The following is a 21,286-nucleotide window of genomic DNA, read 5'->3' on the forward strand; positions in this document are numbered from 1 at the left end:
TAAATTTTTTCAATTTATGAATTCGATACAAATAATATTTCTTTTTTCATACTTGGTTTTCAATAAAATTATTTCTATATATTAACAAAATGAATCTTATTATTTATATTTCTTCATCCCTACCTTTATATAGATCAGACGGAAATAATTTTTTTATCTATTTTATATGGTTGATTCCTATTTTGATGAGAACAATAGCAACACATAAATAGAACACATATAGATTGAGATTGATTGTTGCAAACTTGCAATTTTGTTTGCTTTCTGGTCATGACAAAAATTAATAAATGAGTAATCAATCACAAGAAAGGGACATGGTGATTATCACGAGAGTCTTTTAGTTTTTTAGATAAATTTTACTTTTCGAGATTTAGTTTAATATTTGAAATTTGAATATTTGAAAAGTTATAGGAAAAATATTATACATAATACATATATTGGATCCTAAACTTGACTTCAAATTTTAATTTTGACCTCCAACTTTCATAATGCACAAACAGACACTTTAACTATCCAACTTTTAAATAAATAAACACATGAGTCCTACATGACAAAATACACGTAGGAAAAAAATGACATGTAGGACATGTGTGTCTATTTGTTCAATTTTATACAAGTTTAAGTGTTTACTTGTGCACACCCAAAGTTAAAGGACATAACTGTGATTTGAAGTCAAGTTAAAGAACATATTTATGTATTATGCCAAAATATTTTCAGTAATAATACTTCTTGTATTAAATATATGGTGCAATGTGATGAAAACATATATACTATTAAAATATGAAATAAAAGTCTATATAATTTAAATGTTATAAATTAAGACATGATAAATAAAAATAAACAAAAGAAGTATGTTGTCCATATTATATTATATTATATTAGGTAAAAAACATATTGCTATGTGCCCATATGTCTAAGAAAGCAAAGGGCTTAGTAAAAGATTTGTTTCCCAATCAGCTAGCTTTGTAATTTTCTTATATTGCATAAAAAAATAATTTTTTTTGTATATTAAGTTTTCATTACGTAAGAAATTTGAGGAGGATCGGATAATAAAGAAGTATCGTATATAATTACATTATGAAATTCTACAAAAGACTTTTTTTTATATATATATTTCAAATGTTTAGCCGTCTGAATATATGACAATAATTTTACTAATTGCACCAGATCATTCTCATAACTCGCGAAAATAAAATTAATGGCGTCAAACTGTCAATTTCTGTTCATTAAAATTAGCTAGAACATTTCATATTGGCAATTCGACCAAAAAATAAATAAATTATATTAGTCTGCAAATGATGACAACTAAGAAAAGAATCATTTCTTCATCCTACATAAACAACAATTCAATAAATTGTATTTTGGTCATCAGAGATGGATCAAGAGCAAAATTGAAACATAGTTCAAAGGATAAAATTAATTTTTTTATTTTTATCTTAAAATAACGTTTAGCAGGAAAAATATTTTTGAGTTATTTGACTAATTGAAGGATATTTTTAAGCTAATTGACTAACGGTGAAAACATTTTAAAACAAAAAACATAACTAAAGGTAGGGTTAACCTATTTTAAATAGTTTAGACGTGTTTTAAACCATTTTTCTAATAAAAAAATAAACTTTATCGAAGTGAGTATTCTCGACAATAGGTACCATTTGCAACCAATTATAAGCACCATAACCATGGAACATGGAAAATTGGTAATGACAATCAATTTGTGACTTTGGGTGCCACTCTTTGGTTATATGGGTTTGTTTGTACAGATTACTACTAGTACATACATCAAAATTTACTAGTTCTTGTCACAATAAGTAATTTTCATGTTTAGCTAAAGACCTTATAATTCATCTAATATATACTTAGAAACAATATTAGGAATGCGATAAAGATATAATGAGGGAAGCGAGAAATAAGATAATTCAGATTTGCGAAGATAAGAGATGTTAATGTCCTAGTGAGGAGGTGTGAGGGATGACGTACTATAGTAAGTTTCATGAGAGGTATAGATATGTTGAATTCGCATTAGGGAGAGAAAATTAGTTTGAATATAACACATCTTCACTTTATTGGAGACACGAACTTAGACATGAAGTTATACCAACCAGCGGACATCATCTGGCTGGGTGAAAGTCACAAATTAAAGTGATGAATTAGTAGATACTTAAATGTTGTCTCGTTATCAAACAAGATATATTTTTTCTTGTATACTATTAATAGTAACACCGTTCTTATAGTTTATGATCCCTTAATTCTACTAGAACATGTTATGCTTCAGCCATTGTTTTATTTTGTTGTGGTTCACTATTTATTTTCTTTGTATATATTCGATGTTTTTCAGTTATTCGTGATACATTATTACTCCGTTTTCTCTTTTTAATTTTGTTTTGATATGTGTTATTTAACTCGATGATCATTTAAACATAAAATTTCTATTTTTACGAGATGATAATAAGATAACAACATAAAATTACACAAAAAGGAAAGAAATAAAAATAGGAAAATTGTATGAAATAGCAAACTAGTAATTCAAATTAAATGTTATATCTATAATTTCTTTTATTTGTAATTCGTAACAAACATTTCATTTTTGATGCCATCTCATTTATACAAATGCAGGACCTATTTGTATACTGAAATATACAAATAGACCAAAATATACAAATGCAGGACCTATTTGTATACCCAAATACATATTATATACCAAAATATACAAATGCAAGTCTCATTTGTATACCAAAATATACAAATGAAGGACCCATTTCTATACCGAAATATATAATACATGACCCATTTGTATACCAAAATATACAAATGTAGGACCCATTTATATATCCAAATATACAAATAGATCCAAATACATAATAAAGTTTGTTATGGAGCATAACTATATAAACTATAGCTATAACATATAAATATGACTTTTATATTTGTTAAACCTAAAATTACTCATAAAAATATGCGTAATTACCAACTGTTTTCAATCTTTCTTGATAATTAAAGAGTAAAATTATTTTTCCTTGCTTGTACCCATTATCAAGTAAAATTAGTTAACTAGGCAAATATATCAATACTATTTGATCACTCCAAATTACAAAAAGACTTTTTAAATAGATTCTAAATATTTTTTAAAAACCTATCTAATTAGATAAATATTCATATCATATCTACTAAAGCTCAATATACAATCATTCATATCATATATTATTACAGAGTCACTTGCTCTTTCAAATTCTCTCTCTCTCCTTCTCACACTCTCATTCTCTCCCCTCTTTCCGCTACGTAATTAAATCTAATTAGTCATTGAAAGATCATTAGTTTAGACATAATCCTTATTTATGTGCATATATATATATATTTAACTATGTATTTATGCACATATACATTAGATACACCACAAATTTAATGTCAAATAGGTATATTTTACGCATAAATACATACATACATCATAGATAAATTAAATACGTTAATATCCTCTCAAAATCAATATGTAACTATGTAAAGATACACCGAGTACAATGCATAAATATACTGATACTGAATACATGAAATTAATATGTGATACATTAGATGAAATTGATATACAGTCTATATTTAATAGCGAATACAAATGCATAAGATTGCAAACATGAAAGTCAAGGGAATGAGAAAGAGGAAAGATGTGATATACATTCACTAGATACAATAGATATAGAGACACACACACTATAACTAAGGGTAAACAAAGACAACTCAAACAAGTTACATTATTATTAAAATTAAACTAGAAAAAAAAAGATAAATATATCTCGAACTATCATAAATGATATCGAGATACCTTTTGTCACACTCTTAGGATATTGATATTTCTGTCGTAGAAAAACTAGCACATATATTCTCTTTATATTAACAAATATATACGTGTTATGATCATGAACTCGATATTTATAATTTATTGAATCGACAGATAAAATTGCATCACGTAGCTCTATTTAGTCTTTCGCGCTAGAGTGAAGAGCATATATATACTCTAATTTTTTGCCCTTAGATAAAATCGTACGACGTGTCCCTAGTTTTTCCGAAGGACATATATTCCACATCCTCCCAAAGTGGCTACGTGGGGCCTCTACCGTTTCAACATTTGCTTACGTGCACATCACGTGATTAAGTTTCCTCCCTGAATTTACAAATCATCTTCAAAACTAGCTTCAGTTCCATCCGCCGTCGCCGACCGCCGACCGCCGTGAAGGTTTCAACTGCCGACCAACCGCTGACCGCTGGTACGTAACCTTTTCCGTCGCTGTAAGAAGGAACTCCGTTACCTGTTCTCCGGAGTGGACTCGAACAGTTTATGAGTCTATATCCTCTCCAATTTTTCACAGTCAGTTCACATTACCGAAACCTTAGAACTTCCAGCATTTCACCACCGTCGTTAACGATGAAGGACCGGCCGCTGTCATCATGCGGTGCTGTTTACGTCCCTCCACATCAACGCCTCCGTTCAGTAATCACTGTTCCCTCTGCTGTTTCTCCACAACCTGGCAGCTTACGTCCTACAGCAATTGATCAAAAACGTAATCCTAACATTTTCAAGTCCTATCCTTGCCTTCCGCCGCAGCAGCAAACAGTGCGACTACAACATAAGAGAAGTTCACAATTTGATGAGGTTTCTGAGGAAGGGGGTGATATTGAGCTTACGCCATATCAGGTAGGTGAGACACGTCTCTCTGTAGTATTTTGAAGTTTAATCAATGACAGGATCCTTAGTTCTCCTTTAGGCATGCATTACATAGGTACCCAACTTAAATGTTTAAATGAATAAAGGATTTCAATTAGATGGCCTGAATAGAGCAGAATGTATAGATAGGATTCATGTTATTGGCCTCAACTAGTTTGGAATTGAGGTATGTTGATACTTAATATACCAAGGTGGCTTGAGCAATTGCGTGTGCGAATTAGTTGGGAAGAATCTTGGGGTCTAAATGCTGTTTATACAATTAATTTTAAGGATTATTTATAAGTTTTCTTCCTTAATTGGGCTATGTTTGATTTTTGTATAATGATCCAAGTTGGCTTAGGAAATGACTGAATGGGGAAATCTCAATGTTGGCCTAGTTTTTACTGAAAAAAGGTGATTGCCTAATTTCATTTAGAACTCAATTATTGCCTAATTTTGATTAAAACTTGATTTCTGAGCAAGTTAACTCAAAATAGTGTTTTGAAGCTTCAATGGTATGTTAAAGTGGATTCGAAACTTACATTTGGGTCATGATTGTATATGTAAGGTTACTTGAGTAGTTACATAATCTAAGAACAGGAGAAATATTGTCATTTGTTTTGGTTTATGGGTGATATACTGACACTTAAGTCTACAATTCTGTGGACATCTCATCTTTGTGTTGTCTTGAATCTTTGACTTCGTTCTTTGTTTTTAACACGACTCATGTATTTTGATAAGTTAGATAACCAAATCCACATGTCCGAATATTGAGTTTTAGATCAATGATGAGACCCTATGCGAGTAAGGATCATATGTGTTTAAGGTCTGAATTGCATCGGAAAGCATCACATGCTTATTAACTTGAGTTAGGCATGGTTGTTTTCTTTTCCCTTGGACCTTTGATGTTCAGGCATGTAGCAAGATATGCATAACAAGAAAGTCTGATTAAGATTTCCAAATTACTGTAATTAATATAATGTATAATAGAGTTGCCATTGCCAGCACCTACAACTCTGTTTCATTAAATAATTGGTGTACAATGCGGTGGTTATCAGTTGACTTGAATTTAATAGTAAGTATTATCAACAAAATAGACAAATTAAATTCAGTCCATCCCCTTTCCTCACTCTCTTCCGTGCTTTTCTTTTTGGCTCAATGACCTTTCTGCACTAGTATGGGTCTTCATCTATTTTCTTCTTGGACCTTTTAACTCTTCTCATTTCTTTTTCAAGTTCTCTATAAAAAATAGATTATATAGTAACTCTTCCATATTCAGGAAAAATATAATCCCATTCTTCATGTGTAATTAGATACTATCTTTATTCTATCCTATCTAGTGTTATTGAACATGGATTAAGTGCTTATTTTTGTTAGACTTCGTGATATGCTCTAAAGTTACTTGTCCTGAAACCTGCCTAATTGTCAAGTAATATGCTGATCAGAGGTTGCACTAGTGTTTTTTCTAGAGTTATTAGATTGTTTTAGTGGTGGAGTTATATTCTTATCCAGATATGTGACGTTCATAGTAATTAACTGAAAATTTCAAAAAAATTACACTAGGGTGTGACCTAGTGGTCAAGGAAGTGTATTGAGAACCATGAGAAGGTTCAAATCCCAGTAAAGGCAAAACACTAGGTGATTTCTTTTGGTTTGTCCTAGCCTTGTTGGATAAAGTTACCAAGTACCTGTGCCAGTGTGCTAGTGGGAGGTAGTAGATACTCGTAGAATTAGTCGAGGTGCAAACAACCTAGTCCCGACACCATGGCTATTAAAAAAGTAATTGAAAAAAATGCCACAGCTTGTATTAACATAAATATGGCATTAGTTTGCACCTCTCCGGTAAGTTGCATCTGAACAAGAGTGTTCTTGTGGCCCTAATATTGTATGCTTTCTGGATATATGGTGAATGAATCAACATACACTTGGATGATAGGCACACATGGTGGAGACTTGAACTTGACCATTAATCTGAAGGAATCAACCTTAACCCATAAGTCGCTGACATCTTTTGTATGGAGCATTCCTGACATGGATGGGTTTTTTACTAAGTTGCATGAGATCTTCACTTTTCGATGCCGCACCCGTGTTGGATTCTCCAAAAATACACTACTTTTGGCGAATCTGACAAACACCCCTTGACATTTTTGAAGAGTCCGAGCATCATAGGTTTTTAGTCTTTCTACATTGATCTGATGATGAGGTTTTATACGTGTCAGTGAATGTTTGCTTTGTCGTGGAAAATCACTGCTCACGTCCAGCTACTTTCAATTGCATATACAATCTTATCCATGTTATGGCTTGCATGCATTTACAGCTAATTCTTCCCGTCTGCATGTATCACAAATATAAGCCACCTGACTGTCCTATAACATTAAATGGATTCCAGGGTGCTGTCGCATCTGATAACGCTGAAATATGGAAATGGAAGCTCACTGCTCTGCTACAAAACAATGATATACAAGAGGTGCTTTCAAGGGAGAAAAAAGATAGGCGTGATTATGAGCAAATAGCAGCTTTAGCAAGCAAAATGGGTTTATATAGGTATCTTTGATTAGGAAGTGTCTTGTTTCTGCACTTGTTTGGTACAGAACTTTAATATGCTACCATCCTTGCAGCAACCTATATTCAAAAGTAATTGTTGTCAGCAAGCTTCCATTACCTAACTACAGGTTTGATTTGGATGATAAGCGTCCTCAGAGAGAGGTATGTTCTTGATCTGTTAGATTCTTATTCAGTTATTTAAATTTTGACTCAACGCCAATATTTCCACTTCTATTTTCTTTATTTGATTGTCTTAGTCTGGATTTACATTCCTGGTGCTTCCTACTTGATCAGGCTTTTCTTGTTTTAGTTCATGTCTGGTTCCTGTATTCCCTCTTCTACCTCTCTTTCCTGTCCTTTATCTCATTAATGATGATAAAGACTCCTTCCTTTAAACAATTTTCAGGTGATCCTGCCTCCGGGTTTACCTAGACGAGTTGATGTTTTTCTTGGAGAATACTTGTCTCGTAAGCCAAGAAGCACAGATGTACTTTCACGATCAAGCAGTAATGGCAGTATAGCTACTGATGAGGGTCTATTTGAGCAGTCAGAGGCACTCCCTCAAAGTAAGGCTTCCATGAAGAAAATCCATTGGGAAAGGAGTATGCAAATGCAGACAGAGCAGCAAACTTGGCAGGTTTAATCACCTCAAATTTTAAAGCACACTGACATCTGTAAAAATTAAGAATTATCTCCCTCTTCCAACCTTGTCTTCACTTCAAGTAAGATGCTTAGTTTTCTTGGTTTACTTTCTATAGGTCAGACATGATAATCAAAATTTTTTGCTGCCTGAAACCTCATCATGGAGTGAGAATTAAATGCTGTAATGATACATGCTTCTTAATTTGTCTGGAGTCTGGACTAAGCAATGAAAATAGGTGTTGAGATTAGAGGAAACGAGAATAAAATTACACTAGCTGATCTGTCAAAAAGTTTATAGATACACCATGTAGAATATTTTTCTTATTAACACAGTAAGACACTGGGAGCAGTAGTTGCGGGGCCAGGTGATACGCACAATCTATTGCAGGGTAAAAAGTTTTATCTTCTAATGCTTCCTTAAGCAGGTGCAATTGAATCTACTGTTGCTGGGGCAGCCCTTAAAATATCGACGACATAATAGCTAGTAGTTGTTTTTTTTCCCGCACATCTTTGTTGGAAAATAATACAGTAATTGTCTTTTCTCTAACTTCTCGAGAAAGGAAATATATGTTGTTCACTTGCTGTTTTCCTCTAACCTGCATATGGTGAGAGATAGGAGATCTGTGAACTTAATTGTGGTTTCCGAAACAACTGTAATAAAGTTATCTGTGGTATGCATGTATAAGATAAGGACGCAACATACGCAAGTGAAAAGTTACAACTGTTGTGCATATGGAAACAATTTTTGTGTTTATTCCCAAAGGATTATGCATAACATTCCCAGTTAGTTGAGAAAATAGTAACAGTTATAGGATATACATCATGACCTTGATTTTGCCTTCATCCTTTTTCTCCAAAATGCCCTTACTTTTCCTAAGTAGGTATCCTCTCATTCTTTCTCCACTGCTTCTCTTTTCTTTTCTTGACCATTGCGGGTGTCACACTACGTAATTTTAGACTACTTCAGTTTCTTTTGTTTTACTAGAAATATTTGGCATTTAGATAAGAAGAATTTTAGTCATCTTTGATTTTTGGTGAATTTGATGTCTAGATAGGAATAATATCTATCATAATTGACTTCTGAAGAATCTGATTCACGGACCTATTCAAAATCATTGAGGGCTCTGGAGTTAGTTGATAGACGTGATAAACTTCTGGGTTAGGTTCTCAAATTAGGAGGTGTTAAGACACGAAGATTTGTTCCTCTCCTTCTAGGCGAGCTACTTCGTTCCTCAGCAAAGTGTCCACTTCTTTATCGACAGATTTCATTCGATTTGTTGAAGCTTGGTTCGTGGAAATATGACATAAATGTTTGTGCTAGCTGGAGTTTGCACATCGTGAAATGCTTTTGTTCATATAAAAGCTTAGTATTTATAGAGAAACTAAGAACAAATCCAAGAGACGTCCTTGTTCATGACATCAAGCAAAAAGCCCCCTATGTCTTCTACTGAATTGCATAAATAAAGGTGCAATTTCTCTAGTATTAAGTGATTTTTTAGGCAAACCTATTTTACCTGTATTTATAGGAAAAGAATATCTTCAAATCTAATATGTCAGTATGTCTGATTACTTTAGCAACCACTACCTGAAAATTTTTCAGAAACGAATTTCTGAAAATCAGTGTATAAACCCAGTATCAACTGTTTGTAGGGAGTACGTATGTGTTAGAGTGAGTAAACAGTCTGCTGTGACTTTGTTCCTTTGATCCTTTCACATAGATCTTTCCTGCACTCTAGCTCTATGCTGTTTCTACTTTCTCCACAGTTTGTAGCTTTCTATAGTTCTTTTTTTGGTTTTTAAGTTTGTTCTGTTTGTTTAATATAATGTTGTAAAAGTTTATCAGTATATATTATTTTGGTTCCCTGTGGAAGATTGATTCGTGGAATATCATTATTGTTTGTTATAGGAATCACCTGAGGGTAGGAAGATGCTGGAATTTCGTTGTAGTCTACCTGCGTATAAGGAAAAAGACGCAATATTAAGTGCCATTTCACAGAACCAGGTATGTCAGATCTGGAGAAATCTGTCCTCGCCACTTGGTCCATCATTGCTGTTTTAGAGCAGTGCCATGTGCATTTTATGTCACTGGTAAAGGAGAAATAGAAGAAAGGGAGAGCTTCTTTTGATTTGTTGTTTTTATGATACATTTGGGTAAGATCATAAAATATGTGGTTGTGAAACTATCATCAAACACTAGAAGAAAAATAAAGCCTTTCTTATATTTTGAACAATTAACATTCATTTTGGGTTGTTGGTGGGCAAGCAAGACATTCCATGATTAGAATCCATTGATAAGGAACTGGATAAATTCGCCCAGTCATCGTTGATTGCTTATCCAGTTTCTTATCAGACACCAAATGAACCTTTACAAATCTTTCCATGTGAGATATCTAGCAAAGCATTCACATATGGTGGAAGAACCAAAATTCTTTTTGTTGGTGAAGCATAAAGCAGATGAGGGGCGAAATAAAAGGAGTCTGTTTTGAAATATGTCACAGCATTGTAAATCTCTTCTTCTTGCTTGGGATTTAGGGGTGTGTCTTAAGCGAAGAAGTGCAAATGAAAAGATTTTAAGCATACAGATTGAATATGATAGCAAACTGCAGTTCTTGGAGACTCCTTTTTTTTTTGTTTTTTTTGTTTTTTTGAAACTGCTGTTCTTGAGCCCTTTGACGTTCTATTAAATTCATCTAGTATTCTGGTACGCCAATTTCTAACCATTACTGGGTTTTAGTTTTGTCTGCAAAATGACGTCTCTGTGATTTGAAGAGTGTCGATGCCCACTCTTAGCTTTGTGGTTTTTTGTTTTTCTAATTTTATTTAGGGAACTAGTATAGTTCAAAATGGAACGGGTAAAAGAAAACATGCAGTAGCTAAATGCCTTGGGAAAGGCTTGATCTTTTTAAAACTTCTCATGATGATTCTGATATTAGGATAAGCTTATCCGTGTGAACAGGTGGTTATTGTCTCTGGTGAAACTGGCTGTGGGAAGACCACACAGATTCCGCAATTTATTTTAGAGTCTGAAATTGAGTATATTCGTGGAGACATGTGTAGTATCATATGTACACAGCCAAGAAGAATATCTGTTATGGCAGTATCTGAAAGAGTTGCTGCGGAGAGAGGGGAGTTGTTGGGTGAAACAGTGAGTTTCTGTACTAGAAAATAAAATGGCATACATTCCATCACGCATGACTTAATTTTGGAATAAGTATTCTGTATTCTTTGATGTCTTTGCAGGTTGGATATAAAGTTAGACTAGAAGGTGTTAAAGGAAGGGACACTCACCTCCTCTTCTGTACAACTGGTATCTTGTTAAGAAGGCTACTGGTTGATAGAAATCTGAAGGGAATCACACATGTAATTGTGGACGAGATTCATGAACGTGGAATGAACGAAGGTATATCGTTGTCTTTAAAGAGATGTCGAGTTCATGGAATCTACTTTCTAACAATTGAGTATGTATTATACCAGACTTCCTGCTAATAGTTCTGAAGGATTTACTCCCACGCCGGCCAGAATTAAGGTTGATCTTGATGAGTGCCACCTTAGACGCAGAGCTTTTCTCTTCATACTTTAATGGGGCTCCACTAGTCCACATTCCTGTGAGTATGTTGGTTGACTAATTGTGTTTTCAATTGATGTTCGACATTAATTTATGGCAATGGTCCTATTCCTATTCCTCTTCCTCTTGTTCTGTACTTCCTGAATCCCAATTTATTTGATAAGACATAATTTGACTGCACAGAAAATTTCTCATGTATGTTCTTTTTGTAGTAGAAGAAGAAAACGTTAAAGCAGTTGTAATATAAAAAATTAAATTTGAATAATGTTTCTCTGATGTTGTCAGACAAATAGTACACTGAGGTGTTTCTCTTTGTAGAAATCTTTTTCTCTGATATTTGCTAGTTCATTTTATATATTTTGTTTGTTGGTTTCTCCTTTTTATCAAAAAAACGTGTATGATATGTTAATTATTAGAACTTCTCTATATGGAAACTTTAATCTGTATTTAAACACTACTTGTTTGAAACCTAAAATATAAACAAGAGGACTATAAGCTAATTAGTCATTTGATATCTTCTGCGCGTTTTTGCTATTTTGTTTACATGTTATATCAATTCAAACTGATTTGATTTTATATAAAGCTACAAGGATGAACCCAGTTTAGATATTACATTTGAATAACACACTCTCTTTAAGTGGTATTATACGGACGTATGGTCATTATGCTTCAATCAGGTTATTCTATTCCACCTATTAGAAGAAAAAAAAGAACTTAAATAGAAATACTTAATAGCATGGTGATACATTTATACAAACTTCTACCCCGATAATTAAGTGAAGTCTAATCTACAAATTATTTGATTATTGGCTGAGATGTTTGGCTCTGGCCTTTGATTGACACTAGATTTCAGAATGAAAGAGAACGTCTAAAGTCCGACTATTTTAAGACAGAATTTTATATTTGAATTTGTCATGTTATAGTTACTTATTTATACACCGATATTCTTTAGTTAATTCCATGAGACAATCTATTTTAGCAAAAAGAAAATAAGAGTGTCGACAAAAAAAATGCATCAGACATGAGAAAACTCTTTCAAAAGCTACTCAAACTTCATTAAGCTGGAGCAAACCATTTACTCAACCATATCTGATGACATAGTTTCGATATGGTTCAATTTTTTGTTTTTCAAATTTCAACAGAAGTATTAAAAACACAGCTAAATTTTGTTCCTCCCAACATGTATGTTTTCATATCTCATTGTATCACTGGATAGTCAATAACCCCTATATGTATTTTGTTTTCATATATTACAGATGCATACCACCAAGGTTCCATGAACCCATTTAGTTGATAACAGAAGTTCCAACATAGAGTCGTTTAGAGAAAATATAAAGCATGTATGAGTAAAAAATAAAAGCAAATTATATCAATATACACATTAAAAAAAATTAGGGATAATTTCAGAGAACTTCCCCTGGTTTAACCTTATAACACTCACTTCCCTTGGGGTTTTGAATATTACATTGACCTCCCCTGTTTTAAATTTTTGTTACCAAACTCATTTAATTGATAATCTTTCTATTACATTCCAAGAATACCCTTTTGTGAGATTTATTTTTTCATACTCCTACTAGATTGATGACCCAAACAATATTTCGTTCAAAAAAGAAAGACCCTTGGCTGAAGAATTACAGTTCAAAAAAAAAAGGAACAGTGGAAGTACAAGAAAAGACACATAGTAACAGAACAGAAGAACAACAATATAGTTTGAACTTTATCCAAAAGAAATAATCTAGAATGCAGTTGAGATTGGGATTCGATCAGCATCTTATTTAACGGAACTTATTAAATGTAGAGAAAATCACAGACGTTCCAAGTGGCTGAAAGGAATAGGAGTGGAATTTTCCTATTCAGGATGTGGATTTTCCTAATGGAGTATGTGGAATGCGTGATATAGTTCATTTCTTCTCTTATTGGGTAGAGCATTGGTGTTTAACCTTGATACCTGTGTGAATCCACATTTATCCCCTTTTTTCGTGGATACAATTTAATCCATACTTACATTGCTTCCATATTATTTTTGAAAAGTTTTTGCATGGTCTTTATTAGGGATTTACATATCCAGTTCACACTCATTTCCTGGAAAATATTCTGGAGATGTCGGGGTACAGGTTGACGCCGGACAATCAGATTGATGATTATGGGCAGGAGAGAACGTGGAAAATGAACAAACAAGCTCCAAGAAAAAGGAAGAGCCAGATTGCTTCTGCTGTTGAGGTTTCTACTTTTAAAAGCAACTTCCACAATTTTCATTTGGTACAACTCCTCTGCTAATATTTCATTTGTCGTCAGGACACCCTCAGATCTGCTGATTTCCAAGAATTTAGCCCTGAGACACAAGAGTCCTTGTCATGTTGGAATCCTGATTGTATAGGCTTCAATTTTATAGAATATATTCTATGCCATATTTGTGAAAATGAAAGGCCCGGTGCTGTTTTAGTTTTTATGACTGGTTGGGATGACATAAGTTCTCTGAAGGATAAGCTACAGTCTCATCCTATCTTGGGGAATACAAGCCGTGTTTTATTGCTGGCATGCCATGGTTCTATGGCTAGTTCAGAGCAGGTGAAGAAATCTGGATTCATGCTTTTACCTTGCATTTGCCTTACATGTAAATATATTTTTGTTACGAGCTATACTCAAGGATAATCTGTTACTAATCATAAATTTCAGTATAAGCATTACTAGTATATTTTCTGTTCTCCTTGTATGTTTGGTCATCGGAATATGTGTTCTGCACTGGTGACTTGCACTTTCTGTTTTTCTTACCATTTGACTTGTTAGATTGAGCAGGTTTTATATTTTACCAATTTCTACTTAGTAGAAATAAAAAAGGAATTCACGATCTTAGTTGTCCAGTCTATTATCTAAGCTCTTGTGTTTCTTATTCATTTAGTCAATTTGCTTATATGTAGAGGTTAATATTTGACAAGCCTGAAGATGGAGTGAGGAAGATTGTGTTGGCTACAAATATTGCTGAGACCAGTATCACGATTGATGATGTAGTGTTTGTTATTGACTGTGGCAAGGCAAAAGAGACGTCATATGATGCACTTAATAATACTCCTCGTTTGCTTCCTTCTTGGATTTCAAAGGTTTCAGCTCGACAAGTAAGACACTTTGCTGGTCCTCTCTGAATCTGATTGGAAGATACATTTACATGTCTTTATAATAAATTGTGTAATGTGATGGTTAGAACTTTTGTGATGATTGTCTTTTCCCTGGTTCAGTGCAACAGTGTGGGAGGGGAAAGGGAAGGGGAAGGGTGCACATGGGATTGAGAAAGAAGACTTAATAGCCGTGAATAGAGAAATTGACTTGCTGAGAAAGAATGATACCGTGTAACCCTTCAAATTCATTCAATCATCTGTTGACTTGTGATTGTGACAATGCATCACCTGATGCGTTGTATAGATACTAACTATAGAATTCATATGAATATCACATTTCTGAATCCCTCACACTTGAACCTTTTCGTTGATGAATAGGCTGTGCTTCGAAGCACATCTCAATTTGGAGTTCAGACTTGACCAGTACTTCCAGAACCTTAGGTTTCATTTCTGGAAGTTCTTCGATTCAAGGGTCTGATAATTTTTTACTTGTGCCACAATCACTGTATGGAGATCTCCTTGCTGGACCCCTCTACCCAAGGCGTTAATATTTTTCAGTTTTATTTGAACTCCTGCTTGTCTAATAAGTAAATCTTCATAGTTTATATTTGGTAATAGCCCTTTTAAGAATGAGTTATGTGATGCTTATAAAAGACGCATGTTTCTTCATCTTAAGGTAGAGAAAAGTATTGCACTCCGAGGTGGGGCCTAGTGGTAAATGAAGTGAGAGGAGAACGAGAACCATAGGATCTCAGGTCCATATCCAGTAGAGGAAAATAACACTAGGTACCTGTGCTGGGGAGCGATAGCAGGTAACCGGTGGAATAGTCGAAGTTCGCCCAAGCTGGCCCGACACCACCAGCATAAATAAGGGTGGAGAAAATGTTTTCGAGTAATGGTTCTCGTGAAGCTTTTTCTCCCTTGGTGTATTATGCACCTTAATTCATGGAGTTCTTGATTGGATTTTTAGGTTATACTTCTTCTTTTGCTTGTCTAATTTACTATTTACATTTACTCACAAGCTGCCAAATTGGAGCAGCCTTCTTTGTAATTCTTTTCCTTCTTTATGGTCCAAATTATTATCCATATGTCAGTTAATATCTGTAACGGACTACAAAATTGCATGAAGTTGAGTGACTATTTTTTTCTTATCTGTTGAATGTGAATATTCAAGGAAGACCTCTGCACTTGTTCTATGCATTTTCCTTGGTAATCATTTCGGTACTGAATCCTGCCAAATACAGCTCCTGCAAATAAGGTAGAAGCTGAAGAATGTTTTGATTTATAGGCTAACAAAGCCCCCAAGTTACGCGCTCCAGCTGTCCTATAATTTATGTCTCTTTCGAATTGGATGATGTAGTTGAAAAAAAGGTTATCAGTAGGAAGGCTGAAAAATTTGGGTTTGGTAAGTATTCAGATGGGTAAGCACCATTGAGTTGCTTTTTAATTTTAAAAAGAAACAAGAAGTGATTTCATTTCATTTGTTGGGTGATCGCTTGCTCTCATGTTCGAGTGCTTGCTCATCATTATGCTCGTGCATGCCAATTGCAAGTCTGGCTAAATACTATTTTTGGACAAGAACTCTGGATATAAAATATTTAGTAGAAGTTACTCGCCAAGAAAGTGTTGTCATTTTTTCTGGACATCCAGTAAGGTCAAGTAGACTTTTAATGTTTTTGATAAAGAAGGCTAAGTAGATATTATCTTATCAAAAAAAAAAAAGGGGGCTATAAGTGGTTGGTTATCATAATTTGGTACAGAGGGTGTCATTGGTACATTTGGCCAAGTAACTAGCTCTACAAAGAGTTTGTCAGAGACTGAACTCATCAGATTTTTTTTGCCAAAGATCAAAAAACAACATTATGTACAATAATATAGTTGTACCTTGTCATTGCAAGTAATTGTAGCCTTCGTTAAATTTCTTTGCTAAACAGGTAAGTATTGTTGATGTCTGAAGCTAGCTCTACAAAGGACTCTATAAACTGCCTTCATTGATCTTCATATGTGAAACAAGTTGTTATTACTAATCCGGTTAATGTCAAGACCCAAGAGTTCCTGGTCTAAGCAAAGATAAGTCCTTGGACCTGTGGTTGCAAAAGATTTTGGGTTTGACTTTGAACGCAAAAGAGAAAGGAAATTGCTTAGAAAATTAGGTTCTTATAACTTATGAAAACATACTCATCACAACTGACACATAGATAACAAGGCTCAAAGCGCTCCGGCTTTGGTAATAATGGTTGACTGGTACGATGATGAGATGTAAAATATGAGTAAGGGGAATTATTTCACTTCGTTTTCCCTCCAGTTTTTGTTGCACATGACAAGTTTTCACCTTGTTGGTACTTTTTGTTTTTTTAGTAGGAAGTTCTCCCTTTTCATGCTAATATTTTTTTGGTTACTACCGACAATTTTTAACTGTATGATGTTTGTTTACTCGTGAAACTGATAGAGAAGGGGACGAGCTGGACGTGTTCAGCCAGGAGAATGCTATCATCTTTATCCCAGATGTGTATATGATGCTTTTGCAGATTATCAATTACCAGAAATTCTGAGGACTCCTTTGCAATCCCTTTGTTTGCAAATTAAAAGTTTAAAACTTGGTAGCATTTCTGAGTTCCTCAAGAGGGCTTTGCAATCTCCCGAATTATTAGCGGTAATGCTCTGTCAGATTTATCGTTCTAACTTGTGTGGTAATGGATATGTTAGCAATTTTCTTATTCGGTAGTACAAGTTCCTCCTTTGCTTGTTGCTTCAATGAAGTAATTTTTTCTTGTGCTGATAGGTTCAGAATGCTGTTGAGTATCTGAAAATCATTGGGGCTTTAGATGAGAATGAAAATTTGACTGTTCTAGGTACGAACCTGAATTTTAACTGTATTCAAGTCTAACCATTTAGTCTGATTTTTCTCTGCCTTTGTTGTGTTTGAGTTACAGGACGTTACTTAACAATGCTTCCAATGGAGCCTAAACTCGGGAAAATGCTTATACTTGGAGCAATTTTGAATTGTTTGGACCCGATATTAACTATTGTTGCTGGTCTTAGTGTCCGAGATCCCTTCTTGACACCACTTGACAAGAAAGATGTAAGTTGAGCCTTCCGTGTTGCTGTTGTTATTATTTGCTTCATCTCCATTAGTTGGATCAAGCATAACATTCTTTGAGCGAACAGTTATGGTTTTGAGACATGTTGGCTTTTGTTTTCAGCTTGCAGATGCTGCCAAGGCTCACTTTTCACGCGATTTTAGTGACCATCTTGCTCTTGTCCGAGCATATGAGGGTTGGAGGGATGCTGAAAGAGACCTAGCTGGGTATGAGTATTGCTGGAAGAATTTTCTGTCTGCACAGTCTATGAAAGCTATTGATTCTCTTCGCAAGGAGTTCTACTCTTTGTTGAACGACACTGGTCTTGTTGACAGCAACATTACCATGTATAATTCTTGGAGTTATGATGAGCATCTCCTTCGAGCGATTATCTGTTATGGGTTGTATCCTGGAATCTGTTCTGTACTGGTAAAACCTGCTGTCTTTCTTTATTTTCTTCAATATTTATCTTAGAGATCATATTTGTGTTCATCATATATCCCATTTAATATGTACCTTTTATTCATTTGAAACAACCTGGACACGAGCTTTATCCATAATTATAAATGTATAATTCCATAGTACTAAAGCGGCCTCATGGATGTTTTTAAGCTTAAGTGAAACCGTAAAAAATAAAATCTTTAGTGAGCGTTTAAGTATCCTTGTTTCCAATGTTACTAATATTATCGCTTTTGCAGCATAATGAAAAGTCATTTTCATTGAAAACAATGGAAGATGGTCAGGTGTTATTACACTCGGTGAGTATGCTACCTGAGTAGTATTTTGTTTTTTCTTTGATAGAAGTCCCATTGATCTTACTCTCTTTCTGGTGTTATGCAAAGAACTCCGTTAATGCCCGGGACTCCAGGATACCATATCCTTGGCTGGTGTTCAATGAAAAGATCAAAGTAAACTCTGTCTTTCTACGGGATTCAACAGCTATCTCCGACTCAGTGCTGCTTCTATTTGGAGGAACCATCTCAAAAGGGGAAGTGGTGAGCTCCCCATCTTGCCTTCTGCTGATCCTAGATCCCGTAGGAGAAATTTGTTTACAGGTTAATGCCAAGTGTAATTAACCTGCTTACATATTCTCTCAGTTGATTGAAATCATTTACGTCATTTTACAGGACGGTCACTTGAAAATGTTGGGTGGATACTTAGAGTTCTTTATGAACCCTACTATAGCAGAAATGTACAGAAGTCTAAGAAGAGAGCTTGATGAGTTAATTCACACTAAAGTAAGTGATTGTTTGCTACCTCACTTTATTATCAATTCTGCTAAAGGATTGGTTCACAACAGATGGTATGCTATTCTGTTTTGTGAAGCAAAGATTTTGTTAACAATTTTTTGAAATAATATTTCACTAAAGTTGACAATCTACATGGTACAGCTTCTGAATCCTAGGATGGATGTACATAGTTATCATGAACTTCTGTCAGCAATACGGTTGCTTATCTCAGAGGATCAATGCGGTGGCAGATTCGTTTTTAGTCATCAGATTTTACTTCCTTCTAAGCCATGTGCTGGAGCACCAACACCAGCTCCAACGTCAAGGATAGAAAGTGGTCCAGGAGGTGACAACGCTAAGTCTCAGCTACAGACATTGCTGAATCGAGCAGGATATGCAACACCAACCTACAAGTCTTTGCAACTCAATAACAATCAGTTTCGAGCAACTGTGGAGTTCAACGGAATGCAGATAATGGGAAGACCTTGCAACAACAAGAAGCAAGCTGAAAAAGATGCAGCAGCTGAGGCTCTGGAGTGGTTGTTGGAAGGGCACCGTGCAGGTCCTGATTACATTGAGCAGATGTCTCAGTTTCTGAAAAAGAGCAAAAAGGCATAGAGTGGACATCACAAAATTGGAATCCGCGATGACTGGGACAGCGTCATGTCCTTAGTTTTGTTCTGGATGGGTTCAAATGAGCATCATCTGTGTTGGCAGTTTTACAATATATGTGAATATGATATCCTGAAACCCATAAACGGCTGATTCTGGAGTCTCACAAACGCAGTGTGCTCAGTAAAGCTAAATCCGAGTGGGGGTGGGGTGGGGTGGGGTGCGGGGGATAAGGTTTGGATGGGCTTGGCTTCTTTTGACTTGTCCCAGTTTTCGCATATGCAGCTGTTCAGTCTGCTCGTCAAGCCAATGCACCTGAAATTACAATATCTTCGCGATGAGGAAATGCTTCATATTTTGCGAAGCAGATCAAATGCTCTGGTATTGTTGCACTTAATTGGTTAAGTTCATCTTTATCCTTTGTATATATTATTAATAATAGTGGTTAAGAAAATCACTCTATCTTGCTATTAATGGCTGTTCTTAGAATTTTCTTTTTCTATGCTTCTACTTGGAGGGTTCGTTGCCCGTGTGGTTACATCTCGGGGCTATTTGATTGCTCAATGATAAATACAGGCAGAGTCAAGTCAAGAGCCTTAAGAAATATGGAGTATGTGACTACTCTTATTATTACTATTACTTGACTGCAATAGCTGTGGATCTTTTTTTTTTCTCAATCCGAGCTTTCACCTTTTTGCTCTCTTGGTGACTCGAACCTATAATCTTAGGTTGGAAGTGAGGAATGTTAGCATTCGAGTAACTCCCTCTTGTCATGTCTGTGAATCTTGTACATTTTTAGAACTATTCTAATGTATGTGCGTGCAATTTCAAGTTGGGTCGAGAACATCCGGTCTATTCTCTTATTCCGGCACTGTCGATAGGCTTAAAGAGTATGTGCTTAAATCAAGGGAAAGGCAAAATTATTTTGAAAATTGTACTATTGTACTTGGGGTAGTACTATAGTATTTTATTTTTTTTTTGCATAAAAAAAATTATAATTTATTTAAATTTCACAATGTTAAAAGTTAATTACATTATTTCCCTATCCTTTTTCAAATGAGTAAAATCTCTTAAAATTTATGAATTTTGAATATATCACTGGAGATCTGGATACATAGGGGAGGAATGAATTAGAGAGCAAATAAGAAATCCGGATACATAGGGGACGATGTATCTGTGAGGGGATAGGAAACTTAGATACATAGGGAACGATGTATCTGTGAAGGGATTGGAAACTCGTATACATATGGTAGGAAAGAATCCGAGAGGGGGTAGGATCCAAATATATAGGGGGAGAGTTGTATTTGAGAGTGAAAATGGATGTACCGAGCGGAAGTGATATAGTTGAAATTTTGATTTTTTTTTTTAAATGATGGAATATTTTTATAGATTATGATAAAATAAGATGTGTATTTGAGTAATGCACAGGAAGAAATTAGTGTTCTTGACTTGTTGGGCTACTCTTTGAAAATAAGTTGATATAAAAATTGGGCCAAATTTTTTCATGTGTCCAATCCAAGTTCTCATCCAACCGGTATGGGATTCGACATTCCGTCTCAAGTCTAGGACTGAACATCTGGTGCGTAGAAAGAGTCTGACTTTAATACCACGTAAAAGAAATGAACTTTTAGTTCATGCGAAATTTTTTTTATCAAGTTCATATAAAAAAATGGAATTCATAATTTTCTCATCCCATCATTGGGAGACTTAAATATTTCAAGATTGCCTAAACTACTTGCCTTTTAAGGGGAAGTAAAGTTGCTAACGTAAATCAACTTCTCCTTCGTCACTCGTATCTCTTTTTTTTTCTC

The 21,286-nt window shown here is 34.7% G+C and overlaps 1 protein-coding gene across 1 annotated transcript; it reads left to right on the plus strand.

Annotated features, from left to right (window-relative positions):
* Nucleotides 1-4,148: 4,148 nt before the first annotated feature.
* Nucleotides 4,149-20,079, plus strand: LOC101261705 (DExH-box ATP-dependent RNA helicase DExH5, mitochondrial). Its single transcript, XM_004237151.5, has 19 exons — nucleotides 4,149-4,681; nucleotides 7,080-7,234; nucleotides 7,309-7,396; nucleotides 7,641-7,871; nucleotides 9,783-9,878; nucleotides 10,833-11,021; nucleotides 11,117-11,276; nucleotides 11,351-11,481; nucleotides 13,494-13,661; nucleotides 13,737-14,009; nucleotides 14,360-14,554; nucleotides 17,004-17,207; nucleotides 17,337-17,406; nucleotides 17,488-17,636; nucleotides 17,758-18,063; nucleotides 18,333-18,392; nucleotides 18,477-18,629; nucleotides 18,762-18,872; nucleotides 19,026-20,079. Exons 1-19 carry the CDS (start codon nucleotides 4,325-4,327, stop codon nucleotides 19,479-19,481), a joined length of 3,552 nt encoding a protein of 1,183 aa, XP_004237199.2. The 5' UTR covers nucleotides 4,149-4,324; the 3' UTR covers nucleotides 19,482-20,079.
* The last annotated feature ends 1,207 nt before the right edge of the window (nucleotides 20,080-21,286 follow it).

The sequence above is a fragment of the Solanum lycopersicum genome, chromosome 4 (assembly GCF_036512215.1).
Source record: "Solanum lycopersicum chromosome 4, SLM_r2.1".
Lineage (NCBI taxonomy): Eukaryota > Viridiplantae > Streptophyta > Magnoliopsida > Solanales > Solanaceae > Solanum > Solanum lycopersicum.